Source organism: Strix aluco, chromosome 19, assembly GCF_031877795.1.
Source record: "Strix aluco isolate bStrAlu1 chromosome 19, bStrAlu1.hap1, whole genome shotgun sequence".
NCBI lineage: Eukaryota > Metazoa > Chordata > Aves > Strigiformes > Strigidae > Strix > Strix aluco.
The window spans coordinates 13,766,102-13,783,606 of record NC_133949.1 but is presented as its reverse complement, the minus strand read 5'-3'; the positions used below and the strand labels follow the sequence as shown (position 1 = coordinate 13,783,606).

Below are 17,505 nucleotides of genomic sequence, written 5' to 3'. Positions count from 1 at the left end.
AATGGAATTGAAAATTCTAATTGGATCAATAGTCCATAACTTTACACAGCTTTATTTTCACAGTTTGTAAATGCTCAATGGCTTTACAGTATCAAAGCAATGCTAGTTAACAGAACAGAAAAGTTCCCCAGTTTCTGTTGTGTGTTTATAGAACGTCAGCATGACATACAATGGTCCTAAACATATTTACCAACTTAATCTAAACCGCCTTCATCATTTTTTTTGCGCAATACATGCTGCAGTCAACAAACAAGTATTGTCTTGGCCTCACAATCTGCGCGATTTGGTCACGCTGCTCAACCGCCTGTGGTGTATTGCAGTGTTTGAACAAGCTAATTTAAATAATTACAAACATTTTGTGAGCTTGTATAGCTAATTACATGTGATGACAGAAACACTGATTTACATTCTCTGTATTAGCTGAAATATTAATAGTTTTGTGTTTTACCTCAGAACTCCTCAGTGGAATGAACTCCAACCACCATTTAACGCAAACCATCCACTGCTCCTGGCTGCAGATGCCGTGCAGTACTACCAGTATCTTCTTGCTGGCTGTGAGTAGCTGACAACTTTTTGTCTTGTCTTATGTGTGCATTTTAAGCCAAGGGTGACTTTCTGAGTTGGTTTTTCAACCCTCATTTCTTTCAGTACATGTTCTACCCCAGACTTAGGGCATCGTGTAACCAACTGTAGTGGTAATGGTAGAGTAGCGAATATAGTTTCTTTTTGATAGGAATCAAAATTGTGAGGCCATCACATAGCCAAAATGGGAGTGCTTGGCAGGCCTCGCAAGTGTGACCCCCACCCAAGTGTTCACGGTTTCTTCACCTCATTTCTTCTCATGCTTTTAGCCATTTCCTCTTTGAATTCAGTACTTGGTGACAAGCGAGTGCATGTGCATTTTCCCTCTCCCCTGGAACTCCTGATTGCTGGGCTACTTCCAGTCAGTGTCTCAGGCAGCTGCTTCCCTCGGGAGCCTTGGCATCGCTGCCGGGGACGGCTGCCCACCTGCCTCGTCCTCTGTCTTACCCAGCCACGTGGTTCGCGGGGAGCCAATATGCGTGGCCTTGCATATTCAGAAACACTTATATAGCTGTAGGCACATGGTATAGGTATGTTTTATATATATATAAACCCATGTATTTTATATTGATTTTATAGGTAAATGAGTATTTATGTTATTTTTTAATTTGACAATTCAAAAAAGCAAAGAATATTAACGGTGAGTAGCAAGTCTCTTTTTTTTTTATCTAGGGGGTAGTGAAGATCAAAGTGATATAACAGTCAAAGTTTCACAAGGGAGCAACTCTTGGCATATGTAAAGGTACTCGTGGGGAAACCGAACCCTCTGCACAGTTGTCAGTGCAGCTAATGCCAGCATGTTATGTGACACAGGCATTTTAAAATGCAGGAAGTGGACATCTGGGCCAAAAGGCAGCGTGTCTGAATGGGACTGGTAGAAACGGCACTGGTGCCAGTTAGATCTGTTGCTGCTACCTCTCCATCTGTTGCATGTACTCAGGGCTCAGAATGTTGTGGCAGCCTACAAGGTTAGGGGCTTCCTTTTTCCATGCTGCATAGAAAAAGGAAGAAAACTCAAAAGCTAGAAAAGAATATGACAAAGTAATAGCATACAACACTGTGTTAGATGTGCCTTTTGGCTACAATTTTTTGCTAGATTCCTGCCTTATTTTACTTTGATTTATGGGTATGAGTTCTGCTTTGAGGTAAAAGGTCGTTGCAAGAATGTATTTTGGTTGTATAATATTTTATTATACAAATATAGATCACTCTTTTCAAATGAGTGTGTTTAAAATTAAGTGTACAAGCCTATACTTAAATTTTCATATAAATATTTTGAAGCATTGAGTACAATCAGGTCAACAAATATATTTGTAATTTATATCAAAGCCTTTAATAGACACTATTAACTATAGAGCATAGGTCTAATTTCATATTGTAATTTAAGGTAACTGCTGCCACATAGTCTGCTTATGTTGCTGATGATTCATTTTGATATCTATATTTTTATCCATTGCTTATGCACCTGTTGCTGATCATGACATTAAATAACTTTTATGATAAGGAGGTAGAAAAGACAAACAGGCTCAGTCTTTCAATAAGTCATGTTTAGGTGGACATGTTTGCAAGGAAGAACATAATCTGTTTCCTGCCACCAAGGAGGTGGAGTTATGACCCTTTTCTAGCACTTTTCCATTAATATATATCCTCTTGGCCTGTTAGTAGGTAAAATATCTGCGTAAAACAAAGCATTAGGATAAAAGGATACTTGCTTGCAGTCCATTGCTGTGTGCATTTATTGTTCTGTAGGGCTGTCAAGGCTGTTGCTTTGCAGAATTTCTAACCAGTCTACGAAACGTAACGTCTTCAGCGAAAACAGCAATACTGAGTAGTCTTGAAACAATCTCCAAAATTAGCTTGAATTCACAGACACTACCTGTGTTTGCGAGTCCTTGCAGCTGGCCTCTTGGGGCCAGACTTCGTCCCCCGCCCCCCTCGCCCTCCCCAAATTCTCTGCTCTAGTTTTAGATGTCTTTCTCATCCATATTGGTTTCAGCTATTTCCCCTGCGTGCTATCAAGCGTATAAATATATAAATTATTGTATGTAGTGTGCAGTTACTGCAGTATGGGTCTAAGAGCACAGAATGCTGTCTGGAGAATTTTGGATACTTTGTAGAAGTAGTTTGTCTGTTTTGTAGTTTCTGTTGAAATTAAAAGCAATGTATTGCATAGATACAGTCTGAACAGAAGTCTTTCTGTGAGCATCAGTGCTGGTATACACAGATCACATTGATTCCTGAGATCAGGGGTGGATGTGGTTCACTTCTGTGTATTTCATTAACAACTCAAATACTACGTGTTTCGAATGTTTTTGTATGGGAAACTTTTTAAAAGTTGAAGAATGAGTGGTAGCTGTATTCCAACAAAATAATAAATCTGCATTATTTGAATTACAGTGAAGAGTTTTAATTCAGGTTTTAATTCACTTAATAGGAATTCGTTAAGATGGGTGTGGAACGTAAAGAAAAATAGAATAATAAACTCTAAAGACAAAAAAGAGTCTAGAGAACATAGTAAAAGTGGGATTAACAGAGAAGTGTGTGTAGGTCCAATCTTCTTTGAAGTTTTGTCTTCTGAATTTATTCTGTCTGAAGCTACTCAATGAAATTTCTGAAAAAATGGAGTCAAACCAGGATTCACACAAAAGAGTCCAAGACACCTGTTAGCTTTCCCCCGTTAAATATATGCTAAAACGAAGTGATCTGGCTCTGCTTACCTGCAGTAATGTAATGGGTTGTCGTTCGCTGAAGCCTGCGGTTTGATGTGCTATCACTTCCGTCAGTAAGTTTAATTGCCAGCAAATGGCTAAATAGGGGGTTAGGGTGAATGTTACATCTGTCTGCCACGTTAGTGGTAAGAGGAATTCTGGCGCCGTTTCAGGGTCACTATTTGTATCTGTCTATCAGAGGTAGAATACAGCAGTTTCTCTCAGTTTCTGTATAGCATTTCTGCCAATTGTTTGGCTCCATTAAGTGTGCAGGGGAAATAAAAGCCTGAATGACCAAGTCACAAGGGGGTATGGATAGACCCTTTCTTTGTCCACACTCAGAACATTGCATTAGGTCTCATTATCCATTTATAATAAGTGACCTTTGCCCCCTGGGTCATTGAAAAATACTCAGTGTGCTTTTTAGCACAGAGTACCTCTGTCAGCAGACGGACAGAACAATGAAACGTCTGGCGGTCTGGTTGGAGGGCTGTACTCTGCAGGTTTTCATAAATATGCAGTTTGATGCCAAAACACAGGACTAAAATCTTCCTTAGTCTCTGAAAAGTATAAAGAAGGCCAGCGAGTTCTTGTGCTAAAAAGAGAATATTCTACAAATACTGTGCTTAGTTACTGACACACAGTTCAGCTTTTAATATTTTTAAAGAATCTTAAAGTTATACTCACAGCTAATAAGCTAACAAGGAACCATTGTTGGAAGAAATATTTTGTACAAGTGTCCAAGACCTTTATCCCAAGGGCATTTGTAAGTGGATTAGCACAGCTGTTTCATTGCTTTGAGGTCATCTGTGACATCTGCTGCAGAAACCTGGATCAGAGTATGCTGTTCGTATCTACCTGAGCGCTTTATCGCAGCCGTGGCTGGTGCAGGGAGGTGAGAAAGTGGGTAGCAGGAGATTTGGACCTTTCTGTAAGTTCATGGCTTGAAAGTGAACTTGCATGTTGAATTCCACAACCTGCTGGCCTGCAGGAAGCCTCGCTATCCTGCTCCTAACTCTTTCAGGCTTTTTGCAGTTGGTCAGAGTCAAAATAACCAGTCCTGAGACTCTCGTCGCCTCCCGACAGAGCAGATTTCAGACTTACTTTTGGTTTTGGAAGAGTTCATCCTGCAAAGCCCTGGATGTGTTACAGTCCTCAGACCTTCAGTGCTGGGTGTTGGGTGCTAGAAGTTTCTCTCCTACCCTTCTCAGATTTAATACATAATATTTTACCTTATTTGTGTGTCTAGTATTCCCTCTTTTTTTACCTGTGTTCTGAGCAACTCCTAAATCTAATCACAACAGAGGAAGGAAATATAAGTCCCATTTTATTCTTCCTAGATGATGCTTCCTGTAACGTAAGTACCATCATCTGGTACCTGACGGTGGGAGGGGGGGCTGTGCGAGCCACTGCACGCATACAGAGGAGGGTGTCTGGTGTCCACAGGAACTTGCAGTGTAAAGGACTTGGCTTTCTTCAGAGAATTGCCACCTTTCATCAGTACTTATTCTTTAAATACTACTTTGTTCCTGCTGTTTAGGACTGGGGAATTAAGATGCTTCTGGTAGTATAAACTCTTGAAGCATGCTGTTAAGATGTACTTTTCATGTCCAGGACAATCTGCTGTTTGTGCACAGTTTTTTTTCTATTGAATACTTTTCTCTCTGTTACCATGACCCAAAGTCTTACATATTTGATCAGCTTGACTCATGTTTCCTTAGTCTGACTTCTGTACCTTCCTTTTTTGCACGTTTGAATTCAACCAGGCATGCGCATGATACAGAATGGAATTGCAATGAAAGGAGGTAACTTTGCACAACAGCAGAAAGTCTTCCATCCTCATTTCATACTTTCAATATCCTTTCTTCCTTACCCCTCCTCTTTGAATTCACTTTTTCATTGCACTGAAGGAATGGACTGTAGTTGAGAGATCTGAAATGTGGACAATTAACGCATTAATGAGAAAGACTTGAAATCAGGCCCCAAACTGCCCCAAAAAGGTAATGAATAAAATGAGATATGATTTCTCTCCTCTGGATCTGGAAAGGGCACCTTCACATTCCAGGCAAGAGTTTTGGCTCATCAGGACCAATTTTATGGAGAAGACCTGCAGTTGTCAGAAGCAGGCCAATGACAAGAATTAATATATTAACTGGTATGCAGTACTCTTTGACAAATTGCTTACTAAATACATCAAAATTGATTGGACATTCTCTGTTTAAATTGACGAATGACTGCATTAGGGGAAGGAGGGAAATCCATTAATTACAGCTGCCCTCAACCATAGGAAATGTAATCGTATAAATATAGATTTTGTTAAAACAAAAGTCTCTACTTTACTATAGTGTTGCTGGTAAGTGTACTTGCACCTCTTTGCTATTAAACCTCCAGTAGGAGGTTTTGAAGACAGATCTTTGCAATTGGCTTTTAAATAATCAAAGACCATTTCTGTTGTGTTAAAAGGAATGATGCAGTGTTTCTTTATCCCACTCTGACCGCTTCTGGAAATTGTTTCTCTCTCCGAAAAATGGACACGTAGCTGAGGCTTCTGCTGCCTCATTGATTGTTTATTCTAAATGCAATGTAATTCATATTCTACCACGGTAGGTTTCGAACCAGTACCCTGTATTCTTGTTCTTTGTTCCTGTACTGGTCTCCAAGTAATACTTGCAGGGCTGTTACTTATTTCTGACTAAGAATTTGCACTTGAGTTAGGCCTAAAGATATAATCAGTTTTATAGACTTCGTTAAGGGATTCTTGAAAAGATTAAGGTCTGTATTTATAGCTGCCTTTGACTTTTGGCTGTTGCAACAGATTTTAATTTCTGAACCCACTGTTGTACATATCTTGTGTTTTCCTGAAAAGGGCTTTCATTAGAAGTCAAATTTAGTAACTATTCATTGTCTTCAAAGGGAGGGGGTTAGCCTTTCCTCACTGTTTGTTTGGGCTAAATGATAACACAGTTTATGCAGATAATCTCTGTAACTCTGACATCATGTTTGCACTTCCTGCTCCCTCTAATGAAAGCTATGCACCCTGAGCAAGACTTTTGTCTCTAAGCAACGTTGCGGTTCTTTATGGCCTATTTTATATTCCTTTCATACATTCCATTGATGGAAATAAAAATTCCATACGTAGAGGTAGTGCGTATTGCACAGTGGGAAGCGGGACTGAGGGTAAGAGCGGAGAGTGTATTAAGTGACTGTGTGAATATGTGCTGTGAAGACAGATACTATGAAAAACAAGCTACGATGTGTGTAATCATAGCCAAACTGCTGCCATTCGAGTTACACCGAGCAGACGCAGCGAGGAATCTGGTCATTCTGGTCTGCAAGCTTTTTTCCACACGCAGCAGAGCGTGATGGTGGTCTGGTAATCGGCTAATGAACTGGGACTGATAATTAGATTTAGTTTTCCACCACTTCTCAGCCTTCTACCTCTATTTTTCTTCTTGCACTCTTTTGTGTGTGCGTATTTAATAGTATATTCTTTCTCACTAATACGAAAGGATATATGTTATGGTAGGTACCCCACTATAGACATAACTATAGTGTGTGTGTGTAGCATGTTCCGGGAGGCGAGAGCTGTACCTCGCTACGTGTATGTTCAATGTCTATCACAACGGAGCTCCATTTCAAATCATAAAACTGATCAAAACCAGAGCCTGTTCTGTAACAGCAATTACGCTCTCGTGTAGTTACGAGGTGTTCAAAGCCTTTTTGCTCTGTTTCTGTGACATCTCTGCACAGCCACGGTCAGACACAGGTTTGGGGCAGTATCAGCAGTTTCTGCTCTCAGCTGCCCATTACAGTGTCTCTGCTGGGCTCTCCTGGTTCTGCAGCAGCACCACTAGCACTTCAGAGCAAAGTTGGCCAGTTTAACATAATCCCCCACCGAAGGCTATCTAAACAAAGCTCTCTGACCTTACCCTGAAGTGGGTGAAGCCCACTTGAGTTTATATGAGCTGCCGCGCTGCGAAGCCTGGAGAGGGGCCGGAACGAGCAGTGGTGTGTGGGTTAACGTTTCAAACTGCCATCACTTTTATGTACTTGCCTAAACTACTGGTACCTGTGCACTACAGACAAGGGCCTTTCCACAAAATTGTGTCGATTGAGTGTTACAGGCTTAAAACTGCGGGAAAGTGCACAACTTTTGTGACAACTCAGAGTGCTGGAGATGGGCACGGCAGAGCTGCGGGCGATCTGCGGGGTTGCGGACGGGAGCCTGCTTCGTCTGTGCCGAGCGGGTGTCAAACCAGCCTTTGGTAGATTGAGGGAGGCCCTGATCACATGCTGCGTTCCGATGATTCTGCCAGGTTTTTCCCCCTTGTTCTCAGCAGGGGTAGTGCAGCGAACCCGTTGTTAGTTGTTAGTACAATCCGCTTCAAGGTGGGAAACTGCGTTGTGTTGTTATTTTGGGATTTTGTGTACAGCCAGCACACAGCTGAGATTTCATGTAGTTGCTTGGGTATATATGTTGAACTTTCTTATCCAGCTGGGAAATTTTAAAAAAATATTTTCTAGATTCTCAGTTTGCCATTATTATTCTTTCTATTTCAAATTGCCTCTAGCTAGTGTATCGTTTTCATGAAATTCTGCTTTGTTATTGCCATATAATAAAAGAACACAACATACATCTTAAAGGAACTTCCTGGGTCTCTGCATCAGTAGTTTGAAAGGAGTTGTGCAGATGTCCTGTAACAATCCAGATCCTTTGGGAAAAATTTATTAATTCCTTGAAATTTTGAGCAGGACGTTTCCATACAGAAAAATGAGTTTTGCAATTTCAGAAAATTAATTCCTAAGTGTTTATCTTAACTCGGGTATTCTTTCCAAATATTACATGAAAATATGAGTGCATTACCTCTAAGTGATACAGGTAAAATAGGTTGTGGAAGAATTTTGGCAATTAAAAAAATATTTCATATTCAGAATTTTTTACTGTGTTTAAAACTGTAGCAGATCTTAAATTTATATAATTTATAAATATATACAATTTTTTAATATATTTTACTACTACATTTAAAACATTTTCACTGAAACTGAATCGGAGCATGCCTTTCCCTTACAGAATTGTTACATGTATTTGGGGTTTTCTGGCAGTAGTCACAGTGGAAATGGAATTTTCAGGTTTGCTTCTTACACTTGGAGGCGTAACAGATTGCGAGCTAATCTGGATCACCTTCCTGTTCCAGAAAAGATGTTTCTAATGAAGTTGTAGTTCATGGTATTTTTTTAAGGGAAAATTATGTTTCCCTAAAACTGTAACCCACGCTTCCTGCTCCCTACAGGAAGCAGCATTGAGTGGTAAAGGGAGGCAAAATTTAATTTCTGACTGAGCACTGGACAGATTGGGGTAAAGAGGAACAGGGCAGATGTCATTTCATGAGAGCTGCATCATTGCATAGGAGCAGTGGAGTAAATCGTGATACGTTTTTCAGCCATAATTGCTGTTTGTGAAATAATATAGACGAGGTGGATAAAAATTAACTCTGTAAGGTGCTTTGGATGCTGGCAATGTATGTTAATTTTTTGATGCATACATACACCTGGGCATGTGCATGGCTTCATCAGATTACTGAGTACTTGCCCATCTTAATCCATATTTTATAAACTAAATGCTGGAAACAGCACTGCGTATAGGAATTAAAATGCTTTCAGATGTGTACAAACAACAATAATGAACAAGGGCACATGCTGAAATAGTTCTTTACTATTCTTACATGGTCATCTGGAACTTCTTAGAGAGGGGTCCATCAACACGAAGGGGTCAGTTTTCAAAGCAGTGTACAGGGATTTAGCCGCGCGACTCCTATTGACGTTAATGGGAGTCAAACGGGTAAATCCCCACGCACCGCTTTGAAAATTTACTACTAAGCCTCTTGACTTCTCACTACATACTTTGATTGTAACAGTAATCCATGGTTAACATAATTTTCCCGACAATAATGTCAAACATACTTTTGAAGTCAGTGAATTATAGAAATAGTTACCTCTTCCATAATTCTTTAAAGATGGCCATCAGATGGATTTCACCATAGGTTCGTGCAGTTGAAATTATTCTCTAACTCAGGAAAGAATATATATGTTATCCTTTGGTACAGAACTGATAGTCTGAGCATTTAAAGTGTTGAAGAGCCTTGAGATGCTCCGTACTGTGGGTAGTATCAGGTTCTAGCTCTGCCCAGCTTTAAATGTTCATTGTACTTGACTGCTTCCCTATGGGAACTTTGGAAATGGAAGCTGGAGTTAAGCATGGTGAACATATACCAGTCTTGCAGTCCAACCAGGAGTAATGATGAAGCCTGACCACCTAATCAGCACCTTTCAGGGAAAAAAAAAAAAAAGCCGGGCTGTTGACTGTGAGACCAGTGTAAAGGAGCAAGTAAAGAAGTCACCAAAGCTGGGAAAATCTAAGGAGAATTCATATTCTGATTACAGACCTACCTATTCCTTCAGTACCAAAGTGCTGACACAGAGAGTGGATGGTCTATAAAGCACCTAATAAACTGTGGGCAATATACAAATAATGAATGAATAAATCTGTAAGTCAATTGGCAGTGTGAAATAACTGTTAGGCTGGATAAACTCCTGGTTTACAGGGAGTTTTTAGCTTAATTTTATGATGTATATGCATACAAGACTCTCAGAAAGCCCTAACAGGAAAAAAATGAGTGGGGAGAAGTTTTGGGTAAAAGAGGATATTTTAATTTGCATGGCATGCTCCTGCAGAAGTTTACAAGCTGAATAATGCATTAAAACCAGAACTTTGTTCAGTAACATATAGCCACAAGTAAAAATACATAGAGCATATCACCAAACTACAAACAGTTTATTTTAAACATGGCTGTAAGCATTCTGTCTAAAATGAAAATCTGGTCTTTACTTCATCGTCAAACTTGAGCAGAGGTGGAGGCAGCAGGCCCAGAGCTGTGTGCTGCAGGAGAAGGTTTAGGGACACGCGTGCAGTAAAACTCGCTGAGCGGTTGCTGGACTTGATCGATGTGGCAAATCTGACTGTGGGATACCAAAGCCAACCTCGGAGGGAAGCGAGATCACATCTATAAGATGGAAAAAAAGTGAACCTGTTGGATTTGAAGTGGCTGCATGTAGACCTAAACCAGAACTGTCACATTCTACTTGTCAGGGGTAACACGATGTAACTAATGCGCCAGTAGTTCCAGGAGTAGCATGAAGTAAATCATTCAACTCGTGGAGCTTACTTTTAAGAGAAGTACTCCTGAAGCTTGTTGACAAGCATGTGATTACCTCACATCTCTAAACCACCTATGATCATTTTAGATATAACTTAGAAACCACAGAAAAAGCATCAAAATCAGATGTTGGTGTGTGATTTCTATGAAACCAAGGGATATGTAATTTTTATTCTGCATACCTGTTTGCCATGGACATCACTAGAGACTGCACGTGGGCACAGGGCAGACTCTAGAGTTAAGTAATTATTTAAGAGTACAATTGTTTCTGTTTCTACTAGATTTTAGAATCTTATTTCAAATTACAAATTTTGTGTATTCAACTGAAATAAAGGAAAGCTTTCAGGGTGTCTGCAGGCATGTGTACGGCAGGCAGCGGAGAACAAACAGTCTTTATAGTCTGCAAGTGCCTTTGCTCTTAATTTGGACAAACACACATCCCTTAGAGAAGAGCACATTGGGAATTTCATATATAACTCTCAATTAAATTGAATTGTGTAAAGCTTATTTATATAAATGAGAAAATTAAAACCTTTTGGTTCAAGAAGTACACAGAACTAAGTAAAACTAATGATTTATTGTTCACAAATTAAAACCATAAGTGCGCACACTACAATTGAGCTGTAGTGTTTCTTTGTTCCAACACTTCTATGCTGCTGAAAGATGACAATTTATAATCTTTGAATGAATAAAGATTTGTCTTAGGTCTAGGTATTTATTGTATAATTAGCCCATCTACGAACAAAGCCACTGTTTGTTAATTCCAATATTCGTCAAGCGTGTGTATTTGTCTAGGTCTTGCCCACGTGTCCGGAATGCCTATGCAGATTATTTGAGGTTAATATAAATAGTTTGTTTTCTTTATTTGTCACTAAATATCATGGCAAAGTTTCAAAACAATGGTGTTTTTTTCATGCTTAATCATTGAACTGTGTGAGTCAGGTCCAGGGGTTCCAGAGGAATATCAGCTCAGCTGAATTTCAGCCTTTGTTTTGGCTTGTGTTGAAACTTTTGTCTCTGCAGTCACTTCTGTGCAGTTTTCCTGGCACTAACAATTATCACACAAATGACTAAATGTGTGATGTGGTTTTTTTCAGACCCTTTCCTTTAATAGTCTTTCTTCAGTATAGTAGTAAGATTAATCCTGTAACTGCAGGGAAGGGAGCCTGTAAACTTTAAAAATTTACCTTAGATTATGGTAAGCACCTGCACCCTTGATTTTGAGGGTAGAAATGAGGTGACAGTGTTCAAGTCATGAAAGAAGATGAAGAACAACAAATTTCAACGAGCTTCTGTTTTTCCTTGGTTAAATGTGGGGTGGTTCAGTAGAGCTAGTCAGGATGGAGGGACAGTATTCCAGATTTAGAGTTGATGCAGATCACTTTTCCCTTGAAGGAGGACAGAGATTAAAGGTGCTACTATTATTTTTGAGCAGCTCGAAGATGGTTTTTGCCCTTTGCCAAATATTCATGGCAAAGCTCTGATTTTTGCTGTAGGTAACACTACGGTTTTTAAAAAGTGACCTTGAATGCTTGCTTATGGAGTCTTTAGCATTTGTAAGTGGACTTCAGAAACTCACGTCCTGTTACACTGCATAAACAAAAGTTGGATGTTCTAATTCTCACTTTAGATTTTTAATAAACATTCATTTTCTTTATACTTTTTTCGCTCTACAGGTAGTTGTACGAATTTCTGCATGTTTGTGTATTTCTAGATTAAACAAACTCAGTTACGTTCTGATATTTGATATATGTTTCTTCCAGATGTTGGTGTAAGAATAGCAAGAAGTTAAAAATAGGCATAGCTCAGGCACAAAGCATTAAATTTATTATTTTAGGAAGGTACAGAACATCTGCAATTGCCAGTAAAGTATCTCTGTGCGACAAGGGCTTGCTTGCTCCTTGTCTATGTGTGTGCCATTTGTGACTTTTTCCCAATGAAAGAGAAATTACAGGAGTGCAAGAAAAAACACTACTTGCTGCAAAGCTTTTGAAGAATTTGAATTTTATTGTTTGCTACCCTGCATTATAGTGAAATTCTTTGGAAACTGAAAAAAACTCTGTGTTATAGCACAAGAATAGCTTCACTAATGAATAAGAGGTTGGCATAATTTCCAGTGTGAATTCAGATTTTCAAAGAATTAAGCTGGAAGAGGAAAGATTACTTTCAAGCTCAAATTCCTGGAAATGTCCCTCCAGGCTTAAATTAATCTCATCTGGAACTTGATACCAATGCAAGAGGTGTGTGACCCAGAAATGAAGAAAGAATCGGTTTTGCATTTTTAGAACATGCTTGTTTCTATGACTTCAAGGCCATTTTTTAACTTGAAAAAAAAGGCCATATGTATATCCATAATAAGCAGTACAGCGATGGCAAATCTCCAGCCAGGATCACTGGTCTCAGAAGGTCGTATCTCACCGAACGCTGCGTGCTCCCACTAAGGGCAGTGGGAGTCGAGCTTGCTTTGCCTGTGGTAAGGCTGGGACCGTCATTCTGGGTCCTGCTATCAAAACCAGACTCGCTTTAAATGCCTGCTTTTGTGATAGGTGTGGTACATAAATGCTATTTTATTAAATAGCAAAATAAATTACTGAGGTTTGACCTCAGCTAAGGCTTTATCACTGTTGCCCTCCTGGTGAACTCGAAGGCAGAGCTTTCTCGTGGAATTCAGCATGTCGTCACTTTTTGGTAGAAAGAGTTAATGCTGCGCGCCAAAGCTGCGCTGAAACGCGGGTTGTTGCAAGACGTATGCAAAGCTGTGGTTCCTCAGGAAAAGGCATACAGGGTGGGACCAAAACGATTCTTAAATTTGAATTTCTTTCTCACTGTAAAGCCATCTTGAATCTCCGGTAAAATGTAAGAGTGTTGCATAAGGGAGAAGTTTGGTGACAAAGCAGGGTGGACGCTGCTCCCTGGGCTAGTGCTTTTGCAGCTAGTCACCTGAATAGCAGCTTCCCTAATCTTGACAGCTCTAGTAGTTGCCCCTGGGATAGAAAGAACACAAAAAATTCAGAACAGTCCATAAAGTTCCCGTTGGTTTGAAAGCAAAAACATCTGCTAGAGTCATGAACAGTTTGTTAGCAGAGTTCAATAACAGGAAAGCCTGCAGTTGATCAGCTGTGCCCTCAGAAACAGGCATTACTGCAGTCAGTAGAATTTATTGTAGAGGAGTCAGGAGATATGGGGAAGATTAGGGCAACAGCAAAACGTGTCAAAATAATGGTTTTGTTTCGTTGGCTTCAAACATAAACTTTCCCAGTAAGGAAGAAGCGTGGGCATTATGGTTTCATATTCAGATATTTACTGTGAATCGTCAGCTGTTTGTAATCCAGGAAGGTACGTGTATTTTCTTAATACGAGTTTGATAGGGGCTAGACAGACACATCCATAAGTCATTGAATTAGATCTGTCACGCTTGTAATGAAACAGATGAATGTAGTTTCTATATCGTCTTGAAAACTGATCAGCACACACGGCTGGAATCACGTCTGTGGTTGCCAAGGTGTGTACGGACACATACGTGCCGGCACCAATTGTATTGATCTCAATGAATCTGGCAGATGCATAGTGTCTCACGGGAAAAACTTGACACTTTGTGAGAATATGCCCTCATGTATATAGCACTTTGAATAATTCTTTAATAAGTTAGGCCCTGAACTGCATTTGGTGTACTGCAGGTTTCGGGATAAGGACACTGCGATACAGAGGTGTTAGAAACGGCTCCGTAGCTCAGGTTGGGCTCAGATACCCGCTTACACAAACAGGATGAAAATCCCTTTATTTCATATAGTGTATGGATTTATGAAAACCCTGTGCTGTTTATATTATAGAGGCGCCGTTCTGTATTTATGGTTACAATTGTGTCTGCTTTGCCATTATAAACTCCTATTATTAGGGGTTTACAGCATGGCTGTAAAAATTTGTAGTGGATGGAAACCTGACACATAAAGGTCAACCCTGTAATAATAGAGTTTTTAAAAATCAATTTTTAAAACTTTGAGTCATTTTTAGATTATGTGAATATAAAAATATTGGTTCTAATTTTAGGATTGTCAGGTATCTTAATGCTATAGCATAAAACTCTCTTGTTTTACCAAAGTAAAAATATCATTGTTGCATTTGCTTCTTTTAATTTGCTTTTGTGGTGTGTGCTCTTCCCTCAAAGAGGTTTCTTGATATTGAATCCAAGCCTCCAACAGGCCCTTGACAGTGAGCAGGTACAAGAAAATGAAAAATATCTCCTGGCTTATTGTCTGCAGTGCTTGCTTGCATTTTGCATTTTCTAAACTCTTTCAGCCCTCTCAAGTGTGAAGTTTTAATTAGAGCAACGCAACGCTACCGCCATAGAAAGTAAAGTAGCTAGACAGTAAGCTTTGCTAACATATCCAAAGGACTCAAGGACCAGCCATCATGAAATACTGTTCTCTACAACAACGAGTCTACAATTCTCTCTCTTTTTTGTGGTAGCATTTGAGCGCTAAATTATGATTTTCCCCAAAGTTGTATGTATATATGGTAATTGTTTTGAAAGTGGTTTTGGATATCATGAAGCCCACAGAGCTGAAGAGCTAACATTCTTCTGTTGTAGTCAGTCCCTGTGAAGACAGATGAGAGTAGTAAATAAAGGAACAAAATTAACTTAGTTTTGTTCTGTGAATTGAGGTTAAGTTTTCGTACCAGTCTTCTGAAAACAGTAGAGACTTAGGTATTTGAGCAGTTACAGGAGCATAAGATTTTCATGGTGCTGTCAAGAAGAGGTTTGCTGATGAGCACTGTGGACAGATCTGATGTTGAGTCAAACCAAAAATGTGCCCATCCTCAGATCTGTGGTAGTGACTGGAAGCAGATGCTCCAACGTCCGGGAGTTTGGAGGTTATGGGCTGCTGAGAGGTTGTGTCTTGGACTGTTGTGTTCAATAGCTGCTGATGAATTTGTCCCTCAGCTTGAACTAATATATCTAGTTAGCAGTGTCACCTGCAGCTGGAAAAAGTGGTTTTCTTACCTGTCCAAAATTATTGTACAGTATTACTATAATGCAATGAAACACTTGAATACAGAATTTCTGGTATCTTACAGTCCAGTGAAATACTCTCAGTATTTAATCTCTGTAGCAAATTAAACATCAAACTCTGCTTTGTAATGGATTCTTAATTAATGTATTGTCACTACTGTGATGAAAAGGTGACACTAAGATGATAATGAAGCACTTCAAATTAAATTACAAAAAAGTCACATCCTAAAATCAAGTTGTTTGTGAAGCTAGCTTTAAATTAACTACATAAATGTCAAAATGAAAGTGATAATTCAGTTCATGAAGTCTTGGAACTACTCTGTGTTCAAAGTCAGTGCATGTACCCGTGCCTCAGATAGCTTTTGTCTCTGTGCTTTAGCACAGCTGAAATTCTGAAAAGTTTGTAGAAAAGGCTTACATCATTGACAGTGGCATTTCTCAGTGTTAAATTCCTCAAGACAGCTGGTTGTTGTCTGTATTGGGCTGTTCTGTATGTTCATTAAGCACTTAAGGTTAAAAGAAGAAGAGCCAATTGGGTTATCATCATGGCTGTATGTATACATTCAAGTCAAAGAACAGAAATCTTTTCATCACTTTTGGTGTCAATATTTGAGCTCTTTCTGAGCTCCAACATATTGTCACAGATTTAGGAAAATACATACGTTGCTGTACCAATAATTTACTGAAAAAGCTTTTTTTAAAAGCATTTAACAGTAGGTCTGATTTTTCAGTTTTCTGGTTTTTTTCAGTGGTTCCACCAGGGAGCCCTGGACCGATCACTCGACACGAGTCATACGACAGCTTAGCATCTGACCACAGCGGGCAGGAGGACGAAGAGTGGCTGTCACAGGTATGCTTCTGCAGTTCACACCAAACAGTGATAGTACCCCCTGGAAATAAAACCCATAACTTCCCTCAAAATGGAAAGTAAGCTTCCAGTAGGCCATGGGTATTGCTGTGTGTAAAAGTGACTTCACGCCTGACTCAGCGTGGTATGAATTGGGTGGTCTTTACTTTTTACACAAACTATACAAGCTGTATTAAAAACCATGTAAAGCCCCCATCATTACTGGCACAAGTCACATCCTTGGGAAGTTCAGGATGAAGTAGGAAGTTTAAGATGGCAGCAGAAAGTTACCTCTCTACCTTTTTCTCCTGACATGGTCCTTTGCAGACATGGATACAGGAAGTTGGCTTGGCAAAACGACAATACCTTTTCAGTTGTGACCTGTGCTATACTTACTGCATTTTAGCATAAAAATGGTAGATAACTGGTTTACTTCCTTCTTTTTCTGGTTGTGAGCTACTGCATTTCCTACTGGTAATTCCTTTGAGTTACGGCTAGATACAAATACTATAGTGCTTTAAAATGATCCTGCTTGGTGGAATGTTTTTTATGAGGTTAAATCTTTTTAGTTTTATCCATTTTTGCTTTGTTTCAGTTAGTGAAGCTTCTCTTTAAGAACTCAGTACGTACTTGACTATTTGGCTCAAAACATAACTTCAGTTTAAAATGTAGTTCATGAATAATGCACTGAGAATTAGTTCCTGTTAGAAATAAAAGGTTAAATAAATAAAAATTACAAATGCTCTGGATTTACCAAAGCAATTACAGTGTACCTGATACATGGAATTCATCCTGACAAATTAGGTGGGTTTCCTTTGCTTTCAGAACAATGTTGTTATGACAGTGATGCATTAGACGTGTTGCTGGGGTGGTATGGCATAAATATGAAATACTCATGGATGGGATTTGCTCCTTCCACTGGTGAATAAATACACAGCGGTTTCCTAAAATGAGAAGTTAGATTTCCACGTGTACAGGTCTGGGAGTGGCATTCATTGGGGGAATCTATTCATGTGAATCCACTTACCTGGCCTAAGTTTCCACTTACATGGCCTAAGTTTTGTGGCTGCACAATGATGTATCGTATTTGCTTATGCTCTCTCTAATTTGTCAGAGCATAAATAGGGTGACACTACTCGACCA

General features: G+C 39.4%; 1 protein-coding gene across 18 annotated transcripts in view; it reads left to right on the top strand.

Annotated features, from left to right (window-relative positions):
- BCAS3 (BCAS3 microtubule associated cell migration factor) overlaps positions 1 to 17,505 on the top strand; it is a 372,112-nt gene that overhangs the window by 153,228 nt on the left and 201,379 nt on the right. For all 18 annotated transcript variants that reach the window (XM_074845789.1, XM_074845793.1, XM_074845795.1 and 15 more), the window contains 2 exons: positions 454 to 554; positions 16,265 to 16,365. In XM_074845789.1, coding sequence (XP_074701890.1) covers positions 454 to 554; positions 16,265 to 16,365 — 202 coding nt within the window. The remainder of the gene's footprint in view (positions 1 to 453; positions 555 to 16,264; positions 16,366 to 17,505) is intronic.